This window comes from Sapajus apella, unplaced genomic scaffold, assembly GCF_009761245.1.
Source record: "Sapajus apella isolate SASKATOON/1434 unplaced genomic scaffold, GSC_monkey_1.0 scaffold33, whole genome shotgun sequence".
Lineage (NCBI taxonomy): Eukaryota > Metazoa > Chordata > Mammalia > Primates > Cebidae > Sapajus > Sapajus apella.
The window spans coordinates 23,975,163-23,997,656 of NW_022436973.1; the positions used below are offsets into that span (position 1 = coordinate 23,975,163).

The 22,494-nt window shown below is 45.7% G+C and overlaps 1 protein-coding gene across 2 annotated transcripts; it reads left to right on the plus strand.

The window, feature by feature from the left end:
• The first annotated feature begins 3,516 nt into the window (after positions 1-3,516).
• Positions 3,517-19,611, plus strand: LOC116563021 (signal-regulatory protein beta-1-like). Of its 2 annotated transcripts, XM_032295646.1 has the most exons (6): positions 3,517-3,696; positions 5,005-5,358; positions 11,106-11,423; positions 12,008-12,340; positions 16,949-17,063; positions 17,682-19,611. In XM_032295646.1, the coding sequence occupies exons 1-5, from the start codon at positions 3,624-3,626 to the stop codon at positions 17,059-17,061; spliced, it is 1,191 nt and encodes a 396-aa protein (XP_032151537.1). In that variant the 5' UTR covers positions 3,517-3,623; the 3' UTR covers positions 17,062-17,063; positions 17,682-19,611. The 2 variants fall into 2 exon arrangements, with proteins under 2 accessions (XP_032151537.1, XP_032151538.1); XM_032295647.1 differs by lacking the exons at positions 11,106-11,423; positions 12,008-12,340.
• Positions 19,612-22,494: the final 2,883 nt, after the last annotated feature.

Below are 22,494 nucleotides of genomic sequence, written 5' to 3' on the forward strand. Positions count from 1 at the left end.
TGAAGGTGGGTGCCTATAATCCCAGCTACTCAGGAGGCTGAGGTGGGAGAATTGCTTGAACCTGGAAGGCAGAGAGGTTGCAGTGGGCCAAGATTGTGCCGTTGAATTCCAGCCTGGGTGACAGAGCCATCTCAAAACAAAACAACAAAAAAAACTACCTGAGACTGGGTAATTTATAAGGAAAAGAGGCATAATTGATTCACAGTTCTGCATGACTGGGGAGCCCTGAGGAAACTTACAATCATGGTGGAAGAGGAAGGGGAAGGAGGGAACATTTCACATGGCGGCAGGAGAGAGAAAGAGCAAGGATGAACTGTCAAACACTTTTACACCATCAGATTTTGTGATAACTCACTCACTATCATGAGAACATGGGGGAACCACTCCCGTGATCCAATCACTTCCCACCAGGTCCCTCCCTTGACAAATGGGGATTATAATTCGAGATGAGATTTGTGTGTGGACGCAGAGCCCAATCAAACCAGGCACTAAAGGCAAATATCACTCAAAGCACTTGACAGGCAACAAGTCCCAATCAGAACACTCTTTATTCAGCCTGTAAGACAGTTTTACCCTCTTGACAGCGTGCCTCCCTGGACTCAAATTCCTAAAGGCCCTTTCTATCTTCAGCAGTGTGATTCCACCAACATAGTCCAATAATTTCTCTACCAGTGACATTCTTCACTGCCCAAAAGTCACCTGACAATGAGGTCATTGTCAACACACAGGCAAGAAAGCTACTGCTGGGCAGTTCACAGAGAAGATAGATGGCGATTGCACTGACTCCAAAGAATTAAAGGAAAAGTGGTGCCACTGGATGTCTGACTTTGGATTACGTTGGTCTATTAGTTGTCTCCCATTCTAAATCAGTGAAATATCTGCAGTGTCATCGTCACTGTGGCAGCAGAGCCAGCCCTGGGCACTGCCACTTCTCTGCACGCCTGCAGCTCCTCACCTGTTTCTGGCAACTTTTTTTTTTGACATGTTTTGTGAGATATCCTGTGTTATTCCTATATTTATACCTATTTACATTACTCTGTTGGGTGTGTCTCTGTGCTGGATCCTAAGTGATTGCCCCACATGATTCCCCAACTCACTAACTTACTACTTATGTGTATATAGTCACCTAGTCAACCTATTACATTTTTTAATGCTGTCCTCTCTAATTATGTTTTCATTTGCAAAGTATCTTTTTTGTTATTTTCCAATATACCTGTACTTCATGCCTGCCTATTTCTGCTTCATACATCCCTGATGTATTTTTATGGATTTACTTCCCTTTTGCTATCTTTATAAAGTTACTACGTATACTAATTTTAAAGATCTTTTTGTATTTTATTTTGTCATATGTCCTCAGTTGTGAAGTTTTTTTGATTGCTGTTTTTTGACATATTGTTGTTCTTGGATTTGTTAGGTATCTCTCATGGATCTGCTGTTCCCCAAATCTTTAGCTATTGCTGTTTGCACTGCCGTCTTGCCAGGAGTAATGCCCCACCCCTCGTGATCAATTGTTGTCAGGACCTCATGGAGCATGGCACCTGCCACAGCCTCACTGTGGGGTCTGTTCCTAATTGAGGCCATAGCTTATTTTCTGCTTCTTCCTAAGAGATGTCTCTTTTTTCCTGTGAGAGATTTTATACTGCAAACATTGAAAGTAAAGTCTGTGGAGTGTGGCAACCTCTGTTCTAGCTCTAAAAGCTAAGTGATCTTGAGCAAATCCATAACTCTCTGTGAGACTCAGGTTTTCTCACCTGTAGAAGGAGGTAGGTTAGTGGCAGTTCTTACCTAGCACTGATGAGTTAATGAGATAACTGACATAAAATGCTTGACACCATATCTGGGGCACAGGACATCTCCAATAAATGATAGGTGCTCCTATTCCTTCATGTCACATAGAGACTATTGTCTTGTTTTTAAGTGTAATTTGACATGGATTAATACAATTTTATACTTTTTCATTTTCATTTTTGTGGGTGTGAAGTAGGAGGGGAAGATTTCACCCTGTGCACATTTGTCACATTGAACAGAACTTTGAATGAAAATATAATAACCTTTACAATTTCATTTGACAATTACTGATATCAGATGAAGCATCTAAAACCCAGCATGTGACAGAGAGACTTCCAGACAGGTCTTTCTTAATCATAGATGACGCAAGAGAAACCATTTCTCCTAACAAGGTGGCTGACTGTGGCAGGAAAGCAGTGAACTCTTCCCATAAAAAAACAAACTGTAGCCACATTTTTTGGTTAAAATTATGAGTCAGGCATTCATTATGGTTTACATTGTTTCTACCACATCTCTACAAGGTGTATGTTGGTGCATGTTATAACCTCTATTTACACGCAATCAAAATCAAAGTAAAACTCAGAGAAGTCAAGTGTCTTCTTGAAAGTCACACAGCTGGAAATTGTGAAAGAACAAATTAATCTGTGGATTATACGGAGCAGGATGCAGAGAATCCAAGTGAAAGCAATTGATACTGTATAATCTGGGTCTCACGAGACCTGGGTTCCTGGAAGAAAGCCACGCCATGCAGTAGGGATCCATTCAAAAGCATCATTTGAGTTTCACATCTTCAACTGGCACCATGAGTTTCAGTAATGACCCACTGGGCTTCAGGCATGGTCCAGTCATTATTGTCTTTAATCTCCATGATAACAGTGCAATGACACAATTATAACCCCCAGTTTAGAGAACAAAACTGAGCATAGGTGGCCCCACTGACTTCCCCAACTCCTCAGCACATCCTCTTAGTCAGCGCATTTATACTTACTCTCCCCCCATTTCCCATCTGAACACAGTGAATGAAGTAGGTCTTCCGTGCAGAACAAAGGGTATTAAAGTTGATGTGATGGCCTCAGAAACCTGTCTGCCATATTCTCCCGAATCATAAACCTATCCTATTTTTAAAAACCACATTCCTCACTTCACTCCATTCACCCCACGAAATGCATGCTCACTAAACTAAAACTACTCTCTCTCCTGGAAGAATTCGGGAAATGATTCCCTCTGCCGGATGCAGGCAAGTGAAAGTGTCAAAGTCCAGATTAGGCTGAATTTGGGTGACGTTTCACCAGTCATATCAATAAAAGGTTAGAATAAGGAATCATTTCAGGAGCAGACTTGTTTCCTCTTCAACATCAAGAGCGTCCTGTGTTCCCTCCTCCTGCCCCCTGCTGAGTAGCACTTGGTTGAGACTGGCACAGAACAAAGCCACAAGCCAACCACATCCTAGTGTCTTGAGATGGAGCATGTAGGGCACAGCTCACAACCACAGATCTTCTTGGCACAAGACCCCCAACTGGCAAATCACCAAGAAGATCTGAAATAGGGAGGGGCACCATGTGGAGATAACTCAGGCCTCAGTTGAAGAGGAAGCATTATTTCAGATAAGCCTGTCTGATTCTCCTGCAAATGGAGCATGAGTAACCGTGTTTTGTAGCTGCCTGCCATGCCTGATTTGTATGTCATAATCTAGAAGCAAGATTGTGATATCCCCCACCATCATAGCCACTTCCTCTTGAATGAAGGAGGAAGGGCTTGTCTTCTCTCTTCAGAGCAGAGCCTGGCATCTCCCCAGCACAGACGTTTGAACAGAGCAGGCTCCTGAGGTCTCCAGGATGCCTAACCCAGCCTCCTGGCCCCACCCTCCTGGTCCTCTCCTGCTGCTGACTTTACTGCTGGGACTCACAGGTGAGCACTGCCTTGGGCTAGAACCCTTTCCCTTGGCCTGCATGGCCAGGCTCTGCCCCTGGACTTCCAGAAATTCCAAACAACCACAAGTGCTACCAAGGAAGGCCAAAGATCGGGCCTAAGAGCAGGAAATCGGGGAGCTGAGTGCTTTCTCTGTGGATCAGCAGCCGGCTACCAGAGGTTTGGAGTCACAGGATGATTGAATCACCACCACAATTACTTACATTTTGATAATATTTCATTTGACAAACACAGGACAATCATCACTTAAATCTTTACCAGTCTTGAGACTCTGGGGCCAAACAACCTACCCAAGGACAGAGCGAGCTCAGAGACAGCCTGAGAAGGCTGTGTGGCTCCAGGCCCAGCCTTCTGTAACCACCACCCAGAGGAAGTGAAGTCTGAAATGGCGCCTGCTTGAGTAGGGCAGGGGTGCAGTGTTTCCTGGGGATGTTTAGCCACTGTCCTTCTTAAGGGTGCTCCTTACTCTGTCCTGTGTCCCTCCGTGCTCCTCCCTCCCCTGTGACCTGATTCTTACCACCCATTTCTCTGTGGCTTCCTCCTCTTTAAGCAGTGATGCATTTGCTGCTTACTGGGTCCATATTCCTTTCCTAGGGCTTCCATAACAAAGTGTTGCAGGCTGGGAGGTGAAAGCTATGGCGCTGCTAACAATAGCAAAGACCTGGAACCAACCCAAATGCCCATCAATGATAGGCTAGATAAAGAAAATGTGGCACATTTACACCATGGAATACTATGCAGCCATAAAAAAGGATGAGTTCACGTCCTTTGTAGGGCCGTAGATGAATCAGGAAACCATCATTCTCAGCAAACTGACACAGGAACAGAAAACCAAACACCCCATGTTCTCACTCATAAGTGGGTGTTGAACAGTGAGAACACATGGACACAGGGAGGGGAATATCACACACTGGGGCCTGTTGAGGGGTCGGGGGGTAGGGGAGGGATAGCAGGGGGTGTGGAGACTGGGGAGGGATAACATTAGGAGAAATACCTAATGTAGGTGACAGAGGGATGGATGCAGCATGCCATCATGGCTTGTTTATACCTATGTAACAAACCTGCATGATCTGCCCATGTACGCCAGAGCTTAGAGTATAATTTAAAACAAAATACAATCTTATGTTACAGGCCAGGTTGGGAGAGTTAAATGAGACAATACATGTAGTGTGCTGAGCTCAAGACTGCTCCTTATGTGCGCCCAGTCAATTAAAGCCTTTGATAAACATGGAGAAACATGCAAGATCAAGTCAGGATAAATACATGACTGTTTTGTCCTCTTTTCAGGAGTGGCAGGTGAGGAGGAGCTGCAGGTGATGCAGCCTGAGAAGTCTGTGTCAGTCGCAGCTGGAGAGACGGCCACTCTGCTCTGCACTGTGACCTCCCTGGTCCCTGTGGGGCCCACTGCATGGTTCAGAGGAGCTGGACCAGGCCGGGAATTAATCTACACTCAAAAAGAAGGCTACTTCCCCCGGGTAACAACTGTTGCAGACCAGACAAAGAGAAACAACATGGACCATTCCATCCGCATCAGTAACATCACCCCAGCAGATGCCGGCACCTACTACTGTGTGAAATTCCGGAAAGGGAGCCCTGATACGGAGTTGAAGTCTGGACCAGGCACGGAGCTGTCTGTTCGGGGTGAGTACAGTGTGGGCCTCCTTCGTCCCCTGGTTTGTGACAATAAGTCAATAATAACACCCTCCATTCTTTGAGCAATGACCAGGTGTGGTGGTGGGTGCTCATTTTTATGATCTGTTGTCAGCCCTGTCTACAGATCACATGAGTTGAGGCTTAGAGATGTCATGGTATCGCTCGAGGCTCCCTGTCTTGTAAATGATGGGAATGATTGTGTCCCTAGTCTGTGACTCTACAGCTCTTGTCTTTCTGAATCTGACCCAGCCCTTTGGTTCCATAGATGAGGGAACTGACAAGTTGAGTGACTTGCCCAGGCACAGGGCTGGATCTTGCCTTCTGCCTCCAGGGAATGCTTGTCCTTCAGAGTGGCCAAGTCTCCTCTTTATGCAACAGGCACTCACTGAGAACCCACTGTGTGCAGGATCTGCCTGGATGCTGTGCAATCAGCGGTGAATGAAACCGCCAATAGCTCTTCCCCCACCAAGCTTACATTCTCTTCTCTTGTAAAGAGGGGAAATCCATCCAGGGCATGGAGAGGGTAAATCATGTTTTCTTTAATTAATCTTCAGAAACATCACACAGGAACATTCCTGGGAGGCACAGATTCACTGTTTAATCTGACGGCCTCGTGGGAATAGATGCCCATAAGTTTGGCATTTGCTGTGGGTCCATTTGGGAAACCCTTGTGTGATTCAGGGACTGAGTCACACAGTCCCCATGGGCTCTGAGCAGAGCTGTGTCATCTCAGAATGTCCCTCCCCTCAGGAAAGAGGTCCCACATGTGGGTGACTTAGGGGTTCCCCATTTAAGGCAGCAATTATGTTTATTTGGGGTTTCCTGCCAGAGACCCAAGATCCTCGTCCTAACTCCTGAATCCTGGAACGTCAGCACAGGAAGGACCTTCAGACCATCCAGGCCAACTCTCTTTACACATGGGAGACTGAAACAAAGAGATGACAGGGTCCTTGTCCATGGTCGCAGGGCCAGTTATTGACAGAATTGGAACCAGCGTCCGTATCTGAATCGAGACAGTCTCCTTCCTTCCCCAGAGTTTGTTAGACGCTGTCTCCATAGGAGGGCCTGGTGCATCATAGGTGCTAAATAAAAGCTCCTCAGACAGAACCACGGGTCAGAGAGCCAGCATTTCTCTTTTTCATCAGTTTCCCAAAGGTTCGGAATGCTCCTCACATTCAGACATGAAAGCCCGTTGGTGATTGAAAAACTTCTCCCACATGTAAGTCCTGTCATTCTGTATCGAGTCCACATCAGGACATAGAGAGCTGCTCCATTTTTTTTTACAGCTGAAGAAACCTCCCATTGATGGAAATATCAAAATTTATTTCACAGCCCTCTGTTGATGCATATGTAAATTACTCCCAACCTTGCGTTACTAAAACAATCCTTCAGTGGATGATGTTGTACATGTGTCAGCCTACTCTGGTGGGAGATTCTCACTGGAACTGGCATTTCTAGGTCAGAGGATAGTGTGTTTTCATGTTTGAGAATGTTGCCTAATTATTTCCGTCCTAGATGATGTAGCAATGAGGGCTCCCCACAACACTTGAACTTAGGGAAGACGGCTTTACCCTGACTGTGCAGATCATACAGGCAAAAACACTGAAGTTTCCAGATGGTGCCTCCCCGGCCCAGGCAGTCACAGCCAGTGGTGGCTCAGGTGTGACTCAGATCTGCTAACTCCTAGTAAAGTGCTCACTCCTCTTTGCCATGCTCCAGCCTAAATGATGAGCTGGGTGAGAAAAGAGGGAGGCGGGGAAGGGGGCCAGGGAGCAGCAGCTGTGCCAGAGTCTCCTTATAACCAGTGCTATGAGGGAGGAGCCATTTGCTACCTCCTTTAAAGATGAGGACACTGAGGCTCAGAGAGGAGACCTGATTTGGGAGCAGGTCAGAGAGCCAAGGCTTGAACCCCCGCCTGACTCGCAGCCCTTGTCCCTGCAACACTAGGCTATGGTTTTTCAAGTGTGGAGAAATGCCCCAACCCTCTCTTTCTAAACTCTTGCATTGTTCAGTTCTACAGCAAAAAGCATTAAAAACAAAACAAGAAGCCCTGTGGAGTGGGAGGCGCTGGCTTTACACTCCCATCAGAAAGGTCCTGCACATGTCTCATGATATATCAAGCCTGTTCCTAAAGGACGGGTCTCAGCACACCTGAAGTCTTCAGGGCTCTCCCTCCCCATTGCTGTGCTGTTTCTCCTTCACTCAGCAGCATCCATGGAGCAGAGTGGAGTCTCCTGCAGCCCAGCAGAGCACGTGCCTGCCTGCTCATGGTGCTGAGGACTAAGGATGAGATGAGGCATTTCCTAGAGAGTGTTTGAGGCCCATGTGAACAAGTTTAGATTCTCCCCTCTGGCTGTCAGCAGCCCACTATCTTTGGTTTATGGCAACAAGGTAACCAGGCCTGGGCACCCAGGAGGGAGGTTTCTCCCTAACATTGCATGAAGTCTAGAATCTCAAAGGGACAATTGAGTTGGCGGTCAGTGTTGGGGCTCTAGAAGTTAAAACACTTTCCCTGTTAATGGACATAAGTGCGTGGTGGGACATAGGAAATGCCCACTGGGACACATGGGGGATGAGGAGACGGAGCCTTCATTTTGCTCGGCCTCAGTTTCCTCATCTGTAGAATGGATGATCATGGACTCCTTTAGGAAAGTGGAAAGCATTTAAGTTTCTCTCTGTAAATCACCTAGCACACTGTAGGCACCCCCAAAGTGAGGGGTTATTTCAAGATCGTGTGATCTTGGGCCAGTCTTGCCTTCCCTTGAGTACTCAGTTTCCCCATCTGTGCGACACTGATTATCATGGCCCCACTCCGGGTTCTGTGAGGATTGGAGAGGATGTGCGCAGAGCTCCTAATGGTGGTGGTGTTTGGCTCATGACTGAGCTTCTGCAGAACGGTGGTTAGGAGAGCACGGGCAGGATCCCAGCTGCCTGGACCACTTCTAGGCTCTGCCACTTCTTGGCTCTGTGACCTGGGACAAGGCACTTCACCACCATAGGCCTCAATGTCCTCACCTGTTGATGGTAACACTGACCTCACAAACTGAGCAGAGTCTGAAGGACTTAAATCATGTAAAATACTTAGGGCATCACCTAGCACCCAGTAAATGCTCAATAAATGTGAGCTGTGTTAGGGTGAAGCTGTGTGACCTCAGATAGGTCAGTGCATCTCTAGGCCCCAGGTATAAATGGGGTTAGGGCTGGGGTCCAGTGGCCTTCAACCTTAGCTGCTCATTAGAATCACTGGGGAAACTTGCAAAACAAAAATTTACAAACCTGGACCCAGGATCCCTCCCTAAAATGCCAGTTTAATTGGTCTGACCTGGGCCTGGATATCTAAAATTCTTAATGACTCTAGAAGATACTCATACATAGCCACCTAGCAAAAGTGGTGCCCCAGGTTTGGGGGCTTTGCGAACAGCTTTTGGGGGCATGGGTCCTTCAAAACAGACATTCTGGGAACATATCAGGAGGCCCCATAAGCCTGGACAGGACCTCTCCCATGCTACTGGCCTCAGGACCCAAGATAGGAGACTTGGACAAAGCTTCACTCAGATCCAGCCTCAGTGCTGGGGAACCTTCTGTCTTGAAAATGTTTGTATCTAAACACGTGCTAGAGTTCCAGCAAATCCTCATTCCTCAGCCCCAGAAGCCTTCCTGCCTCAGCACTACCAGATGTCACTGAGGTATCTTTTCCCTCCGTCTTCCAAAATGCTTCCAGCTTCACCTGCGATTTTATTCGAAAGCCAAATCACCAAACGTGGTGGTTGCTGCTCCTTTCATCATTTGGGATTTTTTCTGGCAGCTGCAATGAGCAGGGCTTGAGCCCTTCCTTGGCGTTTCTGCTCCTCTTTGCTCTGTTGCCTAAAGAATAGCTATGAAGCTTCAGAAGCAGCGATGACCAAACCTCATAATTACTGTCTCAGGGGTTATTTATTAAGCACCTACTTCATGCCAGGCTATGCACTTGAACTTACCCTCACTCGTCTTACCAGGGTGGGGTTTTTATCTACTCTTGGACCTTGGCCAGCAAGCATCCTTTCAGAGTCTCACCTTACAAAAGGGCTCACATGAGGACCCCCTCTAAGAATTAGAGGGAGGATTAAAGAGCTGAGAGGTACAGAGAGAGCAGCCAATGTCAGGCTGCCAAGAAGCCCTCAATAAATCGGAACTGAAGACAGCATCTCAGCCCTCTAGGGACTGCTGGTGTCTCAAAGACTTGACATCTCAAGTGACACCCTCCTTACTGTGCCCTCAAAATATTTCACACGTGTTAGAAAGCAAGTTAATATTTGCAAAGGTAAACGTGTAATACGTGCTTTCTGGAACAACAGTAGAAGGTTCAAGGTAGCAGTTAGCACTTTGCAGACACCCTTAAAGCACATCTACAGGGAGAAACCACCCTCCGTGTTCTGATTCTCCAATTTGTTTGTTTTCAGGACCCAGAATATGTTTCTGCCTGTTGGGGTGGCCTGGGTCTTTGCCTCTTGTCATTAATTAACAATGAAAAAATTAACCACCTCTGGGTTTCTTAGTACTCCGTGATGGTTGTTTTTGATCCAATCTTGACCTAACTGATGATCCAGATTCAAAAAAAAAAGTCCTCTTTTCAAATTTAGGCCTTGCAGCAGATTAGGCCTGCTAACTAAAAACACGATTGTTAGAAAGGCCAAAGGAAATAGCATTTATTTGAAAAATAAAGAGTTGCAATTTGGATGCACTGAGTCGGTGAAACCCTGAATAGTGTCCCATGTGGCGATACAGGAAAGGTTTCTTATAGGGGACTTTCACAGAGGTTGTTTTTGGAAACAGTTCATTGGCTGGTCAAAAAACCTAAACTGTAAACCTGTTCTCATTGGTTATTTAATTAAAGTACTCCAGGATGAGAGAGAGATCAACACCCGCAGACCTTGGCTTCACTTGTTATCTAGGTCTAGAGCAGCATCATGTGGCTTGACCTTTAGCAGCTGTGAGTGCAATGCTCTTACAAACGCTTGGCTCCACGTTAAAGCTTTAGCCTTAATTAATGCCTTTTGGACAGACTGAAATATTTGTGAAAAGAATAAAAATAAGGAATAATTCATATTTTTATAATAACCAAAGAGAGACCTCTGTATTCGTAAAGGCTGGGTTAAAGATAGACCTGTGTTTAGTTTTGAGAAGCATGCTCTAGTGTTTGATCCAGAGCAAACTGCTTGCATTGCCCCCATTTAATCCTGGGTACATCCCAGGAAGTAGAAACGCTGTCCTCCTATTTTACAGATAAGGAGTTGGGTATGCCAGGCCACGCCTCTCCTGGGCTGAGCAGCCTGGTTACAGCTCTCCCAGTAATACCACTTTGCTATTGTTCTCCGCATTGGATTCTAGAAACGCCCTCTCTGAGGTTGCTGAGATTTTGGCGAAGGCCAGCTAGAGCCAGTTAATAAAACGGAGGGACACTAATTATTAATTTTGTTCCTATGCCCAGATTGGTGGAAGTCACCCTGTGTGGAGAGGACTTTGAACTCAGGCCTGGACTTCCCTCTGGGCCTGCCCCTACTCACGGCCTGACCTGGTGCTGGTCCTTCTCCAACCTTTGCATCCTGCTCTGTAAAATGAGAATAAGAACATCATCCTTTCCACATTATTAGAAGGATTAAAATTAATGTCCATGAAGGTTCTTAGCGTGTCACGCACTCATCGTTAGTGATGGTCATCTCAGTCATGTCTGCTGTTTATCGATGCTCCTTTTGTAGCCAAACCCTCTGCCCCCGTGGTGTCAGGCCCTGCGACGAGGGTCACACCTGAGGACACAGTGAGCTTCACCTGCGAGTCCCAAGGCTTCTCCCCCAGAGACATCACCCTGAAATGGTTCAAAAATGGGAATGAGCTCTCAGCCCTCCAGACCACCGTGGACCCCGCAGGAGAGAGCGTGTCCTACAGCATCCGCAGCACAGCCAGGGTGGGACTGACCCGTGGGGACGTTCGCTCTCAGGTCATCTGCGAGGTGGCCCACGTCACCTTGCAGGGGGACCCTCTTCGTGGGACTGCCAGCTTGTCTGAGGCCATTCAAGGTAGAGGATCCTCACTCCCAGGCAATCCCACACCTGGCTGCCAAGCCCACTGCCCACTCCCCAGGCCATTGCTCCAGAGCTTGAATGGCCTAGAATCTAATCCCTAACTGTGCTGCCCACCTCCCATGCACCTAGGTGTGCCCGTCACTTATCATTTTAATGGCAGCTGTCCAGGGACCAGCAACCATGTGCTAAGCCCTGAGCTAGAGAGTTTCATTTATTTCACCAAGGGCAACTACAATTAGTGAGCACCTTCTAGAAGCCAAATCCGTATGTGCTTGGTGATTTCACTGATTTTGCTGCAGTCCTTACATTCTAACTGTATGCCAGGGGTTGTGCATCTAGATTTCACTCATTCTTAGTCTAGTAGGAGCTATCAGTCCTTGGGCACCTGCTGTGTGCAAGATATTGTGCTTAGTAATTTCACTCATATGCATAGAGTGCCCTCAATGCCTGAGCACCTGCTGACTCCCTAGCACTGTCCTGGGGACACCCTCACCATGGTGGTGGGAGCTAAGTTATGGAGCCCTCCCTGTGACCTGTCTGTGCCACAAGGTCAGAGTTTCTGCCCTGTGCTGTTTCAGTTCCACCCACCTTGGAGGTTACTCAACAGCCCATGAGAGCAGAGAACCAGGTGAACGTCACCTGCCAGGTGAAGAAGTTCTACCCCCAGAGCCTACAGCTGACCTGGTTGGAGAATGGAAATGTGTCCCGGACAGAAACAGCTTCAACCCTCATAGAGAACAAGGATGGCACCTACAACTGGGCAAGCTGGATCCTGGTGAACACCTGTGTCCACAGGGATGGTGTGGTGCTCACCTGCCAGGTGGAGCATGATGGGCAGCCGGCAGTCAGCAAAAGCCTTCGCCTGGAGGTCTCAGCCCACAGTAAGGAACAAGGCTCAGATGTCACCCATGGTGTGATTACTTACCATTTTTAAATTTTATCTTTTTCTTTGATGTTAAAAGCAATATCCATGCTTATCATAAATTAAGCTAGAACTCTATAAATGTAAAGTGGAATTTTAAATTCAGCATCATTCTCCCAAATCTCACACTCCAAGAGTCATCACTAGCAAGAGTTTGAGGTACAATCTGATAGATTATTTGACATAAATATATATCAAATGAGAAAGAAAGGAGGCAAGGGTATCATCTGTTCTTTGCATCCTGCTTCTGGCTTTTTTCCTCTGACAGTTATTACACCCGCGTTTCTCATCAGCCCACCCTGCCTCCTCCCTACTCCTTCTGACCTCTGCCTTGTCTGCTCCTTCCTAAACTTTTCCATTAATATCTGTGACCTGCCCCCAGCAAACTCTAGCATCTACTGTATGAATTTCAGAAAGACAAGTGGAGTTTAAGCTTGGACAGGCCCCCAGGTGACCATGAGTGGTCAAAGCAGGGGCCTCCTTTGAGTCCTGATGGTGATCTTTGACCAATAACAATAACAACGGCTCTCTGCAGGTCTATTTTGTGCAAATTTCTGTTCTTCTATGATCTCCTTTCCTGCTTCGACCACCCAGTGTGTCTGGGGTTTTGCAGAAGGGGAAACCAGGATGTGGGAAGCAAGGGGGGATCTTGTTGAAGACAATTAGATCAAGGCATTAGACCAGATGACTGGTCCAATCTAATCAAGGTAAGTCTGAGATCCTGAGGACAGGGTCACTACCAGCCTATAATGCAAATTTATGCTAATCTGGGAAATGTTCTCTTTCTGCTGGGCGTTGTACTGAGGACGTGAATTTGACCAGGGTTCCCCCCAATAGGAACAAAATACATCTTATTTCTCTCTCATGTAACACCGGTGGGGGGGGTCTCTATTCAAGAAGACTTTTAGAAGGCCCAGGTTCCTTCCCACATGCCCTATGGCATTGGCTTTATCTGCTGAGTCCATGCTGGATCATGATTTGTCCATGTCTCTGCCTGCTGAAGAGGGAAGACAGGAAGTGGAAGACAAACAAGGTCCCCTGTCATCAGAGATGTACGGAAGGTGCATAGTCCCATCCACTGCTCACTCAGTCATGCCTGCACATGCAGTTTCAAGAGGAGTCCACAGTTGGGTGATGTGATAATTGAGGACATTTTTTACAAAACCAGTATCATTATAAACTTAATAAAATTTAAAATTTGTATACGATTCCATTAATTCTTAAAATAATTCTCTCACACCATCTAAAACGGAGCCTACCTTCCAATTTCCTCAAATTCCTTTTGTAGCCGTTATTCTGTGCACCAAATTTGGTTTTAATTTATCTCTAAATGTTTGGTAGTATTTTCCTGTGAAACATCTGTACCTCAAGAATATTTTGGGGTATACTAAAATTATGAATTGACAGCGAGGTACGGTGGCTCACGTCTGTAATCCCAGCACTTTGGGAGGCCGAGCTGGCTGGATCACAAAGTCAGGAGTTCGAGACCAGCCTGGCCAACCTGGTGAAACCCCATCTTTACTAAAAATAGAAAAATTAGCTAGGCACATTGGTGGGCACCTGTAATCCCAGTTACTAGGGAGGCTGAGGTAGAATTGCTTGGACCTGGGAGGCGGAGGTTGCAGTGAGCCGAGATTGTGCCATTGCACTCTAGCCTGAGCAACAGAGCAAGACTCCATCTCAAAAAAAAATTTATGAATTTATTTTCATCAATAGTTTAGGGCTATTCATATTATTCATTTCATATTAGGTGATTTCTGGTAACCTGTGTTTTTCAAAGAGGTTTTGGTTCATTTATCTATGTTGTCATATTTCTGTGTGTGGGGTTGTTCATGATATCCCTTATAACCAACCCTTTTGGTGTCTGCAGGGTCTGTAGTGATAGCCCTTGTTTCATACTGATATTTAAAATGTGCCATTTCTGCTTTCTTCTTCATCAGGCTTGCTGTAATTTTTTTTTCCATTTTATTGTTCCTTTCAAAGAAACAACTGTTTCAAATGCTTTTTGTATTTTTTTAATGTTTTAATATTATTTATTTCTACTCTCTTCTCTTTTTAAAAAATTTCTATCTTTGGCTTGCTTCAGATTTATTTTGCTCTACTCCTTGTAGTTTCCTGAAGTGGAAACTGTATTATTGAATTCAGGCTTTTTCTTTTTTCTATGTCTTCTTTTTTTGTGTCACATTCTATGGCTGGGAGCTTATATTGGAGGGGTGGGTGTCCCAGGTGCTTGGCCTCAGGGCTGTTCCTCAGTCCTCAGGTCCCGAGTCAGTCTGCCTTCCTTTTTCACCTTGGAAGTCCTCCTATGCCTGCTTCTCATGATATTTCTAGAGTTCTTAGTTGTATTTCTCAAGGAGGAGCAGGAAGAGATGAATCTGCACCATCTGTCTGAAGTTGCATTTGCTTTTTAGACTTCCATCCACCCACTGGGGCTCAGACCAGGGCTGCCATTTTTGGGTGCTTTCAGTGTGCCTGCTGTAGCATCCTGTCTCACGTGCTAAGTCTGAAAATGCATTGTAGGTCATCTTCTGTGATGTGTTTCATCACTGGCGTGGGAGCCTAGTGAGAGACTGTGCACTAGGGTTAGGTGAGTGTTCCCTTTCGACTCATAGTCATTTTGCAGCTTGGCATTCTCTCTTCAAGTAGTATGTAGAGCCTGAATTGTATAGAATTTACTTTTCCTCTTTTGTTCCTTCTTTTGGTTTGGGGAGGATATTTACAGAGACAAGTAGCTATGCTACTGCAATTGTCCCCAGCAATTCCAAAGGCAACTGACAATCTTTGAGTGCTTTTACCCAAATGTCTTCTCCCACATCTCAGGGTCCCACAGCTTCCCCATCAGGGTCGTATCCCAGCATAGCAGCCATTGAAACTCAGATTCATTCTCCTCTGTGATTCTGCTACTCTTCTATGATGCCTAGGAACCAATCCTCTATTCTTTCTGCCTTGTGACTCCAAGAAATAAGAATCTACAGTGCTGCCAAGAAGTCCTCTGGCTTCTTAACTCATCATCAATCACTCTCAGCTTCTCACTGAACCTTAACTCATGATCAATCACTCTTAGCTTCTCATTGTCTTTCTCCCAAGGGTTGATGCCCAGCAACAGCTAAAACCTTAGTTCTTATGACTACCATTTCCCAGTCTGTTTTCAAAAGCCTGATGCCAAGGAATTTTCTTCCTGTGGTTACACTATCCCAGTTTACTGCCAGTGAAAGTTTTATCAATTGCACCACAACAGCAAGTCAGGACTTGTCCAGCTCCACTCACCACCACCCCTGGAGTCCTCATTGCCAGCTGATGAGGAATCAGATTCCAAACTCATATTTTAGAGTTTGCTTTCCAGACCACTTTTCAAGGTCAGTTTCTCTGGGAGGCCAACTGGGGATGGATACAGGAATGCAGGAAGCATCCTAGAATGCCATCAGGGTCAACAGGCCTCAGCAAATGAGGAGGCAGGACTGTAGGTGGAGGGAGGTGCTGAGCCACAGTGCAGGCAGGACAAAGACCTGCTGCTCCTGCAGAGAGGCCAAGGGCTGTAGGGTCCTGTAGAGTTGTTTTAAATTAAGGGGAGGGGCTGGCCTTTCATACTCCCAATGCAATCAATCTTTCATGTGGGCTGCCCCCTAGAAGGAGTAAGCTTGGGCAGTGCAGCTCTCCTCAGGGGAGAGAAAGCCCCAGAGAGCCACCCAGCTGAGAACTGCTGGCCTTCCACACACCAGTAGCCACAGATGCTGAGGTCTCCATTCCTTCCTTAAGGACCCACCAGCACCATTTTACTTATTTAAAAAAATTAATACTTTTGTTACTTTTAATATCCCAAACCCCTTCTTTAAAAAATGCAGAGTCCAAACATGTGCTTCTGTAGATCTGACTCCCTGCATCCAACAGAAAGATTTCAGATGACATCTGCACTGGGGTTGAGGTGGGATGGATGATGTCTGAGGCCTTTCTGAGCATGAGGCCCATTCCCTCACTCACCAAGGTATTTTCCAACCAGCAAGTTTCATTAGGTCTTATCCCTGGAGGACTCCCTGAGATCATGAGAATATGGGGTCAAGCCCATACCCCTGGGGCTAAGAAGGGCAGCATGTAACTCTCTCTCTCTGAATCCATTCTCATACTACCTGCCTACCCTTTCCTAATCATTCCTATGACCCAGGGGAGTTGGACTTGTCTTGGACTCAGGAGTCACCCTTGGGGACATAGTGATGGGTTTCCCTAGGTTTGGATCTTACTAATCACCTGATGCTCCCTAAACTCTCTGGCCTCAGTTTCCCCATCAGAATGGAATAATAATCCCTGCCCCACAGGCTTGTGTGGATCAAGTGAGGAACCCAGTTGCCACATATATGAATACGTGACTACACGCTCTCCCCACCTTTTCCCTCCAGGAGGATAAGCTGGCAGCCTGGGACAGGATGAGTGAGAATGAGGAGCCACTTTCCCTAGCCTTTGCTTTTGGCTGGAGTCAGGGAAGCCAGAGCAGGATGCATGCTCAAAAGCTTCGGAGCATTGATGGGCGCAGGTAGCCTCAGATGGGGTAAGTGGAGGCCCCAGGTGGCCCCTCTCATGGCTCCTCTTCTTCCCTGATTTCCAGGCCCGGCACTGGCTCCTACTGCTCCACTCCTTGTAGCTCTCCTCCTGGTCCCCAAGGTACTACTGGTGGTTGGTGTCTTTGCCATCTACATCTACTGGAAACAGAAGGCCTGACTGTAAGTGTGGGAGAGAGAGAACTGACAAAGGCTGACCCAGATGGGCAAGGCCAGCAGGAGGGCCCAGCTCACATGCCATGCAGCTTCAGGGTCAGTGGAGTTTACAGAAGATGACAGGGCTCCATCGGGATATTCAGGAGTCTCAGGGAACCCTGAGACTCTCAACCCCCAGGAAGTGTGCAGGTGGGGTGCCTCAAGGGTGTTACAGGAGGTGGGATGCTTCGAGGAGGTTCAAAGGTGTCCCCAGTGCCCTAGGAGTCCCATGGAAGAGGTGGACAGAGGGGGCTAAATGAGGGACAACTGAGTGGGTGGTCCCCTGCAGGCCACTGCTGGGACTCCATGGGGTCACAGGAATCCCCACTATAGAATAATGTTGAGAATCCCCAGTTTGGCTGCTCTGAGGGCTGTTCCTACTCTGACCCTCTGTGTGCCTGAGTGGAAGGGAGGGAGGAAGGGGCATCAGGACTTGGGATGAGGGCTGAGCTGGCAGTCTTATCTCAGGCCTGCCTGAGGAACAGGCATCCCAAGAGGAGACTAGCACCAGGGACATATCAGGCTCTCAGGAAACATTTCTTGACTGATGGGCAGATGACTAAATGTAGACGTGTTTTCCCACAGTTCCTTCACTCCTTCCCTGCCATGTGAGACCCCCAGTCTCTGCTGCCTCCTTCCTTTCTCGAGAGACTTTGCCTGAGAGGAGCTGGTGAGAAGATTCCCCAGACTGAGCTCCAAATGCCTCCCTTCCCAGGACATCTGCCTGCCCACAGACTCCTGTTGCTCCTTCACAAGACCTTGATGCTCCAGAGCAGGGTCTTCATTCTTGGCCCTGAGCAGGGGACATGGGATTGGGCCCAGGGCACTGACTCATGGCACCTCCCTAGAATGTGAGAAACACGCCAAATCTAAACACATCAGGACTCCTCCCATCCACCGCCTTGGGACTGACTTTATACCACAGACTCCCTCCAGGCTCTCAAGAGGTATGTTGTCTTCTGGATTACTGCCTACCCCAACTCCCCAGCCTTGTTGAGGTTCTCTATTGCCTCCTGAATACACATGAACCCCTGTAACAATTTTAAGAAAAAATGATTCTCCTTCGTCTTTGTCCAAGTGTCCTACCCCTCACACGCAAAAAGAAAGAAGCTCTCCCTTCTCTCTGTGATGGGGACGCTAGTTCTCCTAGCATCCTGCAGCCTTCCAAGCCCTGCTGCTCATGGTAGAAATGCTGCCACAGTCCAACATCCTGGAGTCCTCCTTGACTTCCCTTTATACTCCGTATTCAATTCTGCCTCCAAAATGTTTATATCCACTTATGTGAGATGGTAAATGTTTAACAGTGAACTTTCTGAAAGGGAAAAATCAAAAGCTGTTTTGTCATGCTTGCCAATCTCTGTAGTGTAATCACTCCCAACATGGCCAGTTTCAAGCTACCAACCGTTAAAACAACCAGATTGCAGAATTCCTATAATTCAACAATTGGTTTTCAGGGGTCAGTCCAAGCCTGCTGCAGGACTTCCCGAGTTATATCCACAATCTGCCACTTCTCACTTCCGCCACCCCTCCCTGTCTCAGCCAGCATCATCTCTTTTGGGACCACTCCTCTGCCTTTCATTTTTCAGCCATAGCGATTCTTTGGAAAAGTCAAATCATATTACTTCTTTGCTTCTTCCCCAACACAGCTGCACCGCTCCCTCTCTCCCTCCTTCAAGTCTGTGCTCAATGTCACTTTATTAAAGTCACCTTCTGTAAACTACCCTGTATAAAATATTATTTCTTTTCTCTATCCCAGCATTCTAATTTCTCTCATCCTAGCTAATTTTTCTTTAGCTCTTATTTCCATAAGTATTAACTGAATACAGGCAGCCCTCACTTTTCATGGCAGTGCAGTATTGCAGAAACGACTGTGCAACCTGAAACCCAGGAAAGCAATCTCCATATTCAATCAAAAAAATGATCATTCTGTGACCTTTAACTTTTTTTGTCAAAATATTAGAAAGTCTTACACTCTCAGTTACAAATGTAGAGGACAATGAAAATATAATGAAATAAATATTTACTTGTGCACTGTAATTCAAACTATTAGAAACATTGAGAGTTCAAGTGTTGTTTCTTAGTGAAAATGTATCAAGAGTAGTTGAAAGAGTGCTTGCCTTCTTCTTGTATATTTCTGATATGGAATGATATGGTTTGGCTCCGTGTCCCCACCCAAATCTCATCTCAAATTGTAATCTGCACATATTGGGGAAAGGGGCCTGCTAGGAGGTGATTGAATCATGGAGGTGGACTTCCCCCTTGCCGTTCTTGTGATAGTGAGTTCTCATGAGATCTGGTTTTTTGAAAGCGTTTGGCATTTCCCCCTTTGTTCTGTCTGTCTCTTTGTCTGTCTCTCTGTCTGTCTCTCTCTCTCTCTTTCTCCTACCACCATGTGAAAAAAGTTCCTGTTTCCTTTTCTCCTTCCATCATGATAGTCAGTTTCCTGAGCCTCCCAGTCATGCTTCCTGTTAAGCCTGTGGAACTGTGAGTCAATTAAATATCTTTTCTTCATAAATTATGCAGTCTCAGGTAGTTCTTTATAGCCGTGTCAGAATGGGCTAATACATGAAGCAAGCATCTTTTTTTTTTTTTTTCTTTCTTTCTTTTTTTTTTTTTGAGATAGAGTTTTGCTCTTGTTGCCCAGGTTGGAGTGCAATGTCACAATCTTGTCTCAATGCAAACTCCACCTACCAGGTTCAAGTGATTCTCCTGCCTCAGCCTCCTGAGTAGCTGGGATTACAGGCATGCGCCACCATGAACAGCTAATTTTGTATTTTCAGTAGCGATGAGGTTTCACCATGTGGTCAGGCTGGTCTCGAACTCCCACCCTCAAGTGATCTGCCTGCCTCAGACTCCCAAAGTGCTGGAATTACAGGCATGAGCCACTGCGCCAGCCATCAACCACCATTTCTATTATACTTTGGTGTTTTGCCATCTTTCTAAGTTTGAACTAGCTTCCAACATCTTATCTCTTGCACTTTCAATGTTATGAAATCACTCCAGAATATCCTCTCATGTGAAGTTTTCTGCTGGTGTTTCAACCTTTGGGACATCTTCAGCCCTTTTTTTACCACCCCTCTCCCATTTGTGGCAGTTTGCCTTTACTACATCCCTCTGGTTGCCTCTCTGAAGTTCCTGTATCAGGGTCTACATTGCCGTGGTCAACTATTTTTTTTTTTTTTTTTTTTTTTTGAGATGGAGTTTCGCTCTTATTACCCAGGCTGGAGTGCAAAGGCATGATCTCGGCTCACCGCAACCTCCGTCTCCTGGGTTCAGGCAATTCTCCTACCTCAGCCTCCTGAGTAGCTGGGATTACAGGCACGTGCCACCATGCCCAGCTAATTTTTTGTATTTTTAGTAGAGACGGGGTTTCACCATGTTGACCAGGATGGTCTCGATCTCTTGACCTCGTGATCCACCCGCCTTGGCCTCCCAAAGTGCTGGGATTACAGGCTTGAGCCACCGCGCCCGGCCCCCATGGTCAACTATTTGTACCTCTAGAATTCCACTCACATTTAATTTGAACTTCACTGGCAGCATTTTCACTTCTCATTTCTTCATGGCACCTTCATCTTGGTCGCCAAATTCCTCTTTCAATTATTCATTACTGTAAAATATCACGTGGACTCGTGTCACTGGGGGACAAGAAGGCAACCCAACTAAGGCTTTGCTGTTTGAGTAGGAGATTCACAGGAACCAATCACCAACAGACTTTGAAAGAAGCAACATGACTGGTTACTGATGATGATGAGCTTTTGTTATTTCCATGGTGATTTGTGGACTGAAGAGCTAGCCCAGAAGTTTGTACTCTATGCAAATTACAGTAAATTTACTATGGCACCTAAATTTTGAGACTTGTGTTGTGGGACTGATATTACTTAACTAAACTGTGGTAAGTTAAATGCATACATGTCAGCACCAAAGGGAGAACTGCCTGTAGTTGTCTGTCTTACTCAAATAGAATGTCAGTTCTATCAGGGGCTTGGGGGCAGATTATCTGTATCCTCAGTTGCCAAAACTGTGTTTGCCATATGATAGGCTGTCAATGTTTTTAAATGAGTCAATACATCATTGAGGCCACTGGTTTCTACTAGGTGTTAGATTTCAAAAGAAAACTTTTCTTCATTTGATCCCTTGGCTTGTGTGCTGTATTCTCAAGCTCTTTCTTTAAAAACTGCTCTCTCTTCTTTCTGTTTAAAGCATTTCATCAAAAATTCAACATCCTCTAGAAAGTAAGAAAATGCTAAAAAGAAAAAAAAGCCAACACCAAAACCAAAACCCACAGTGATTGAAGTATACCAAAGGGGTGCAGGAACCAGCTGAAAGAGCTCCCAAAGGCTAAAGCTGGAACAATTTCAGCAAAAAATAAATAAATAAATAAAATTAAAAAAATAAAAATAAGTAAAGTAGCAATGAGTTATAATCCAAAGTATAAAATAAATATCTGAGTCCTTACTGATATAAATAATTGATTGAATAAATTAATGGGAGAGAAGAGAAGAATCTCCAGTGCAGAAGAGTCCCAGATAATTTATTTATACACTCCATCCTAAAGGACGTGGAACATAACTTCCACTCCTGAAGTGTGAGCTGTGCAGAGCGACTTCTTTTCAAAGAATGCAACAGGGAAAAAAGGAGAAAAAATAACTTTACAGTGGAAAAACCTGACAAATACCACGTGAGCCAGGTGATCAAGAGTTCATCAACAATTATAAATCAACATCAATAATCATAAATCATGTCACTAATATGTACCTTTAATATGATGTGATGAAAGTGACACTTTTCCTCTGCTACCTTCCCCCCAAAACTCACAACCCCAATCTAATCATGAGAAAAACACCAAATTTCCATGAAGAGGCATCCTGCAATATTAGGCCCAGTACTCCTCAAAACTGTCAAAGTCATCAAAATAAAGAAAAGTCTAAAAACCTGTCACAGCCAAGAGAGGCCTGAGGCGATATGGTAAGTAAATGTAACAGATATGCTGGACTGGATTCTGGAACAGAAAAAGGACAGTAGGTAAAAAGAAAAGATCTAAATAAACTATGAACTTTGATTAATCATAATGTATCAGTATTGGTTCATTGATTATAATAATGTATTACACTGATGTAAGATGCCAATGATAGGGGAATCAGTGCACAAATATATCCAGCCTCTCTATATTGTCTTCTCAATTTTTCTGTAAATCTAAAACTGTGGGATCAGAGAACTTTGGGTTATGTGGGTGAGCTGGGCTAGCTTTCAGGATCTGACTATGAGTGAGTGAATAATATCCTGAGCCCAAGGCTTTACAGGAACAAGTTGTTCCCAGGAGGAGGGTAATGGATGCTGAGAGGAACTTGGTTGCGAAGACGGTCCTCAGCATCAGCCCTATTTGGGATTGTCTTAGCTG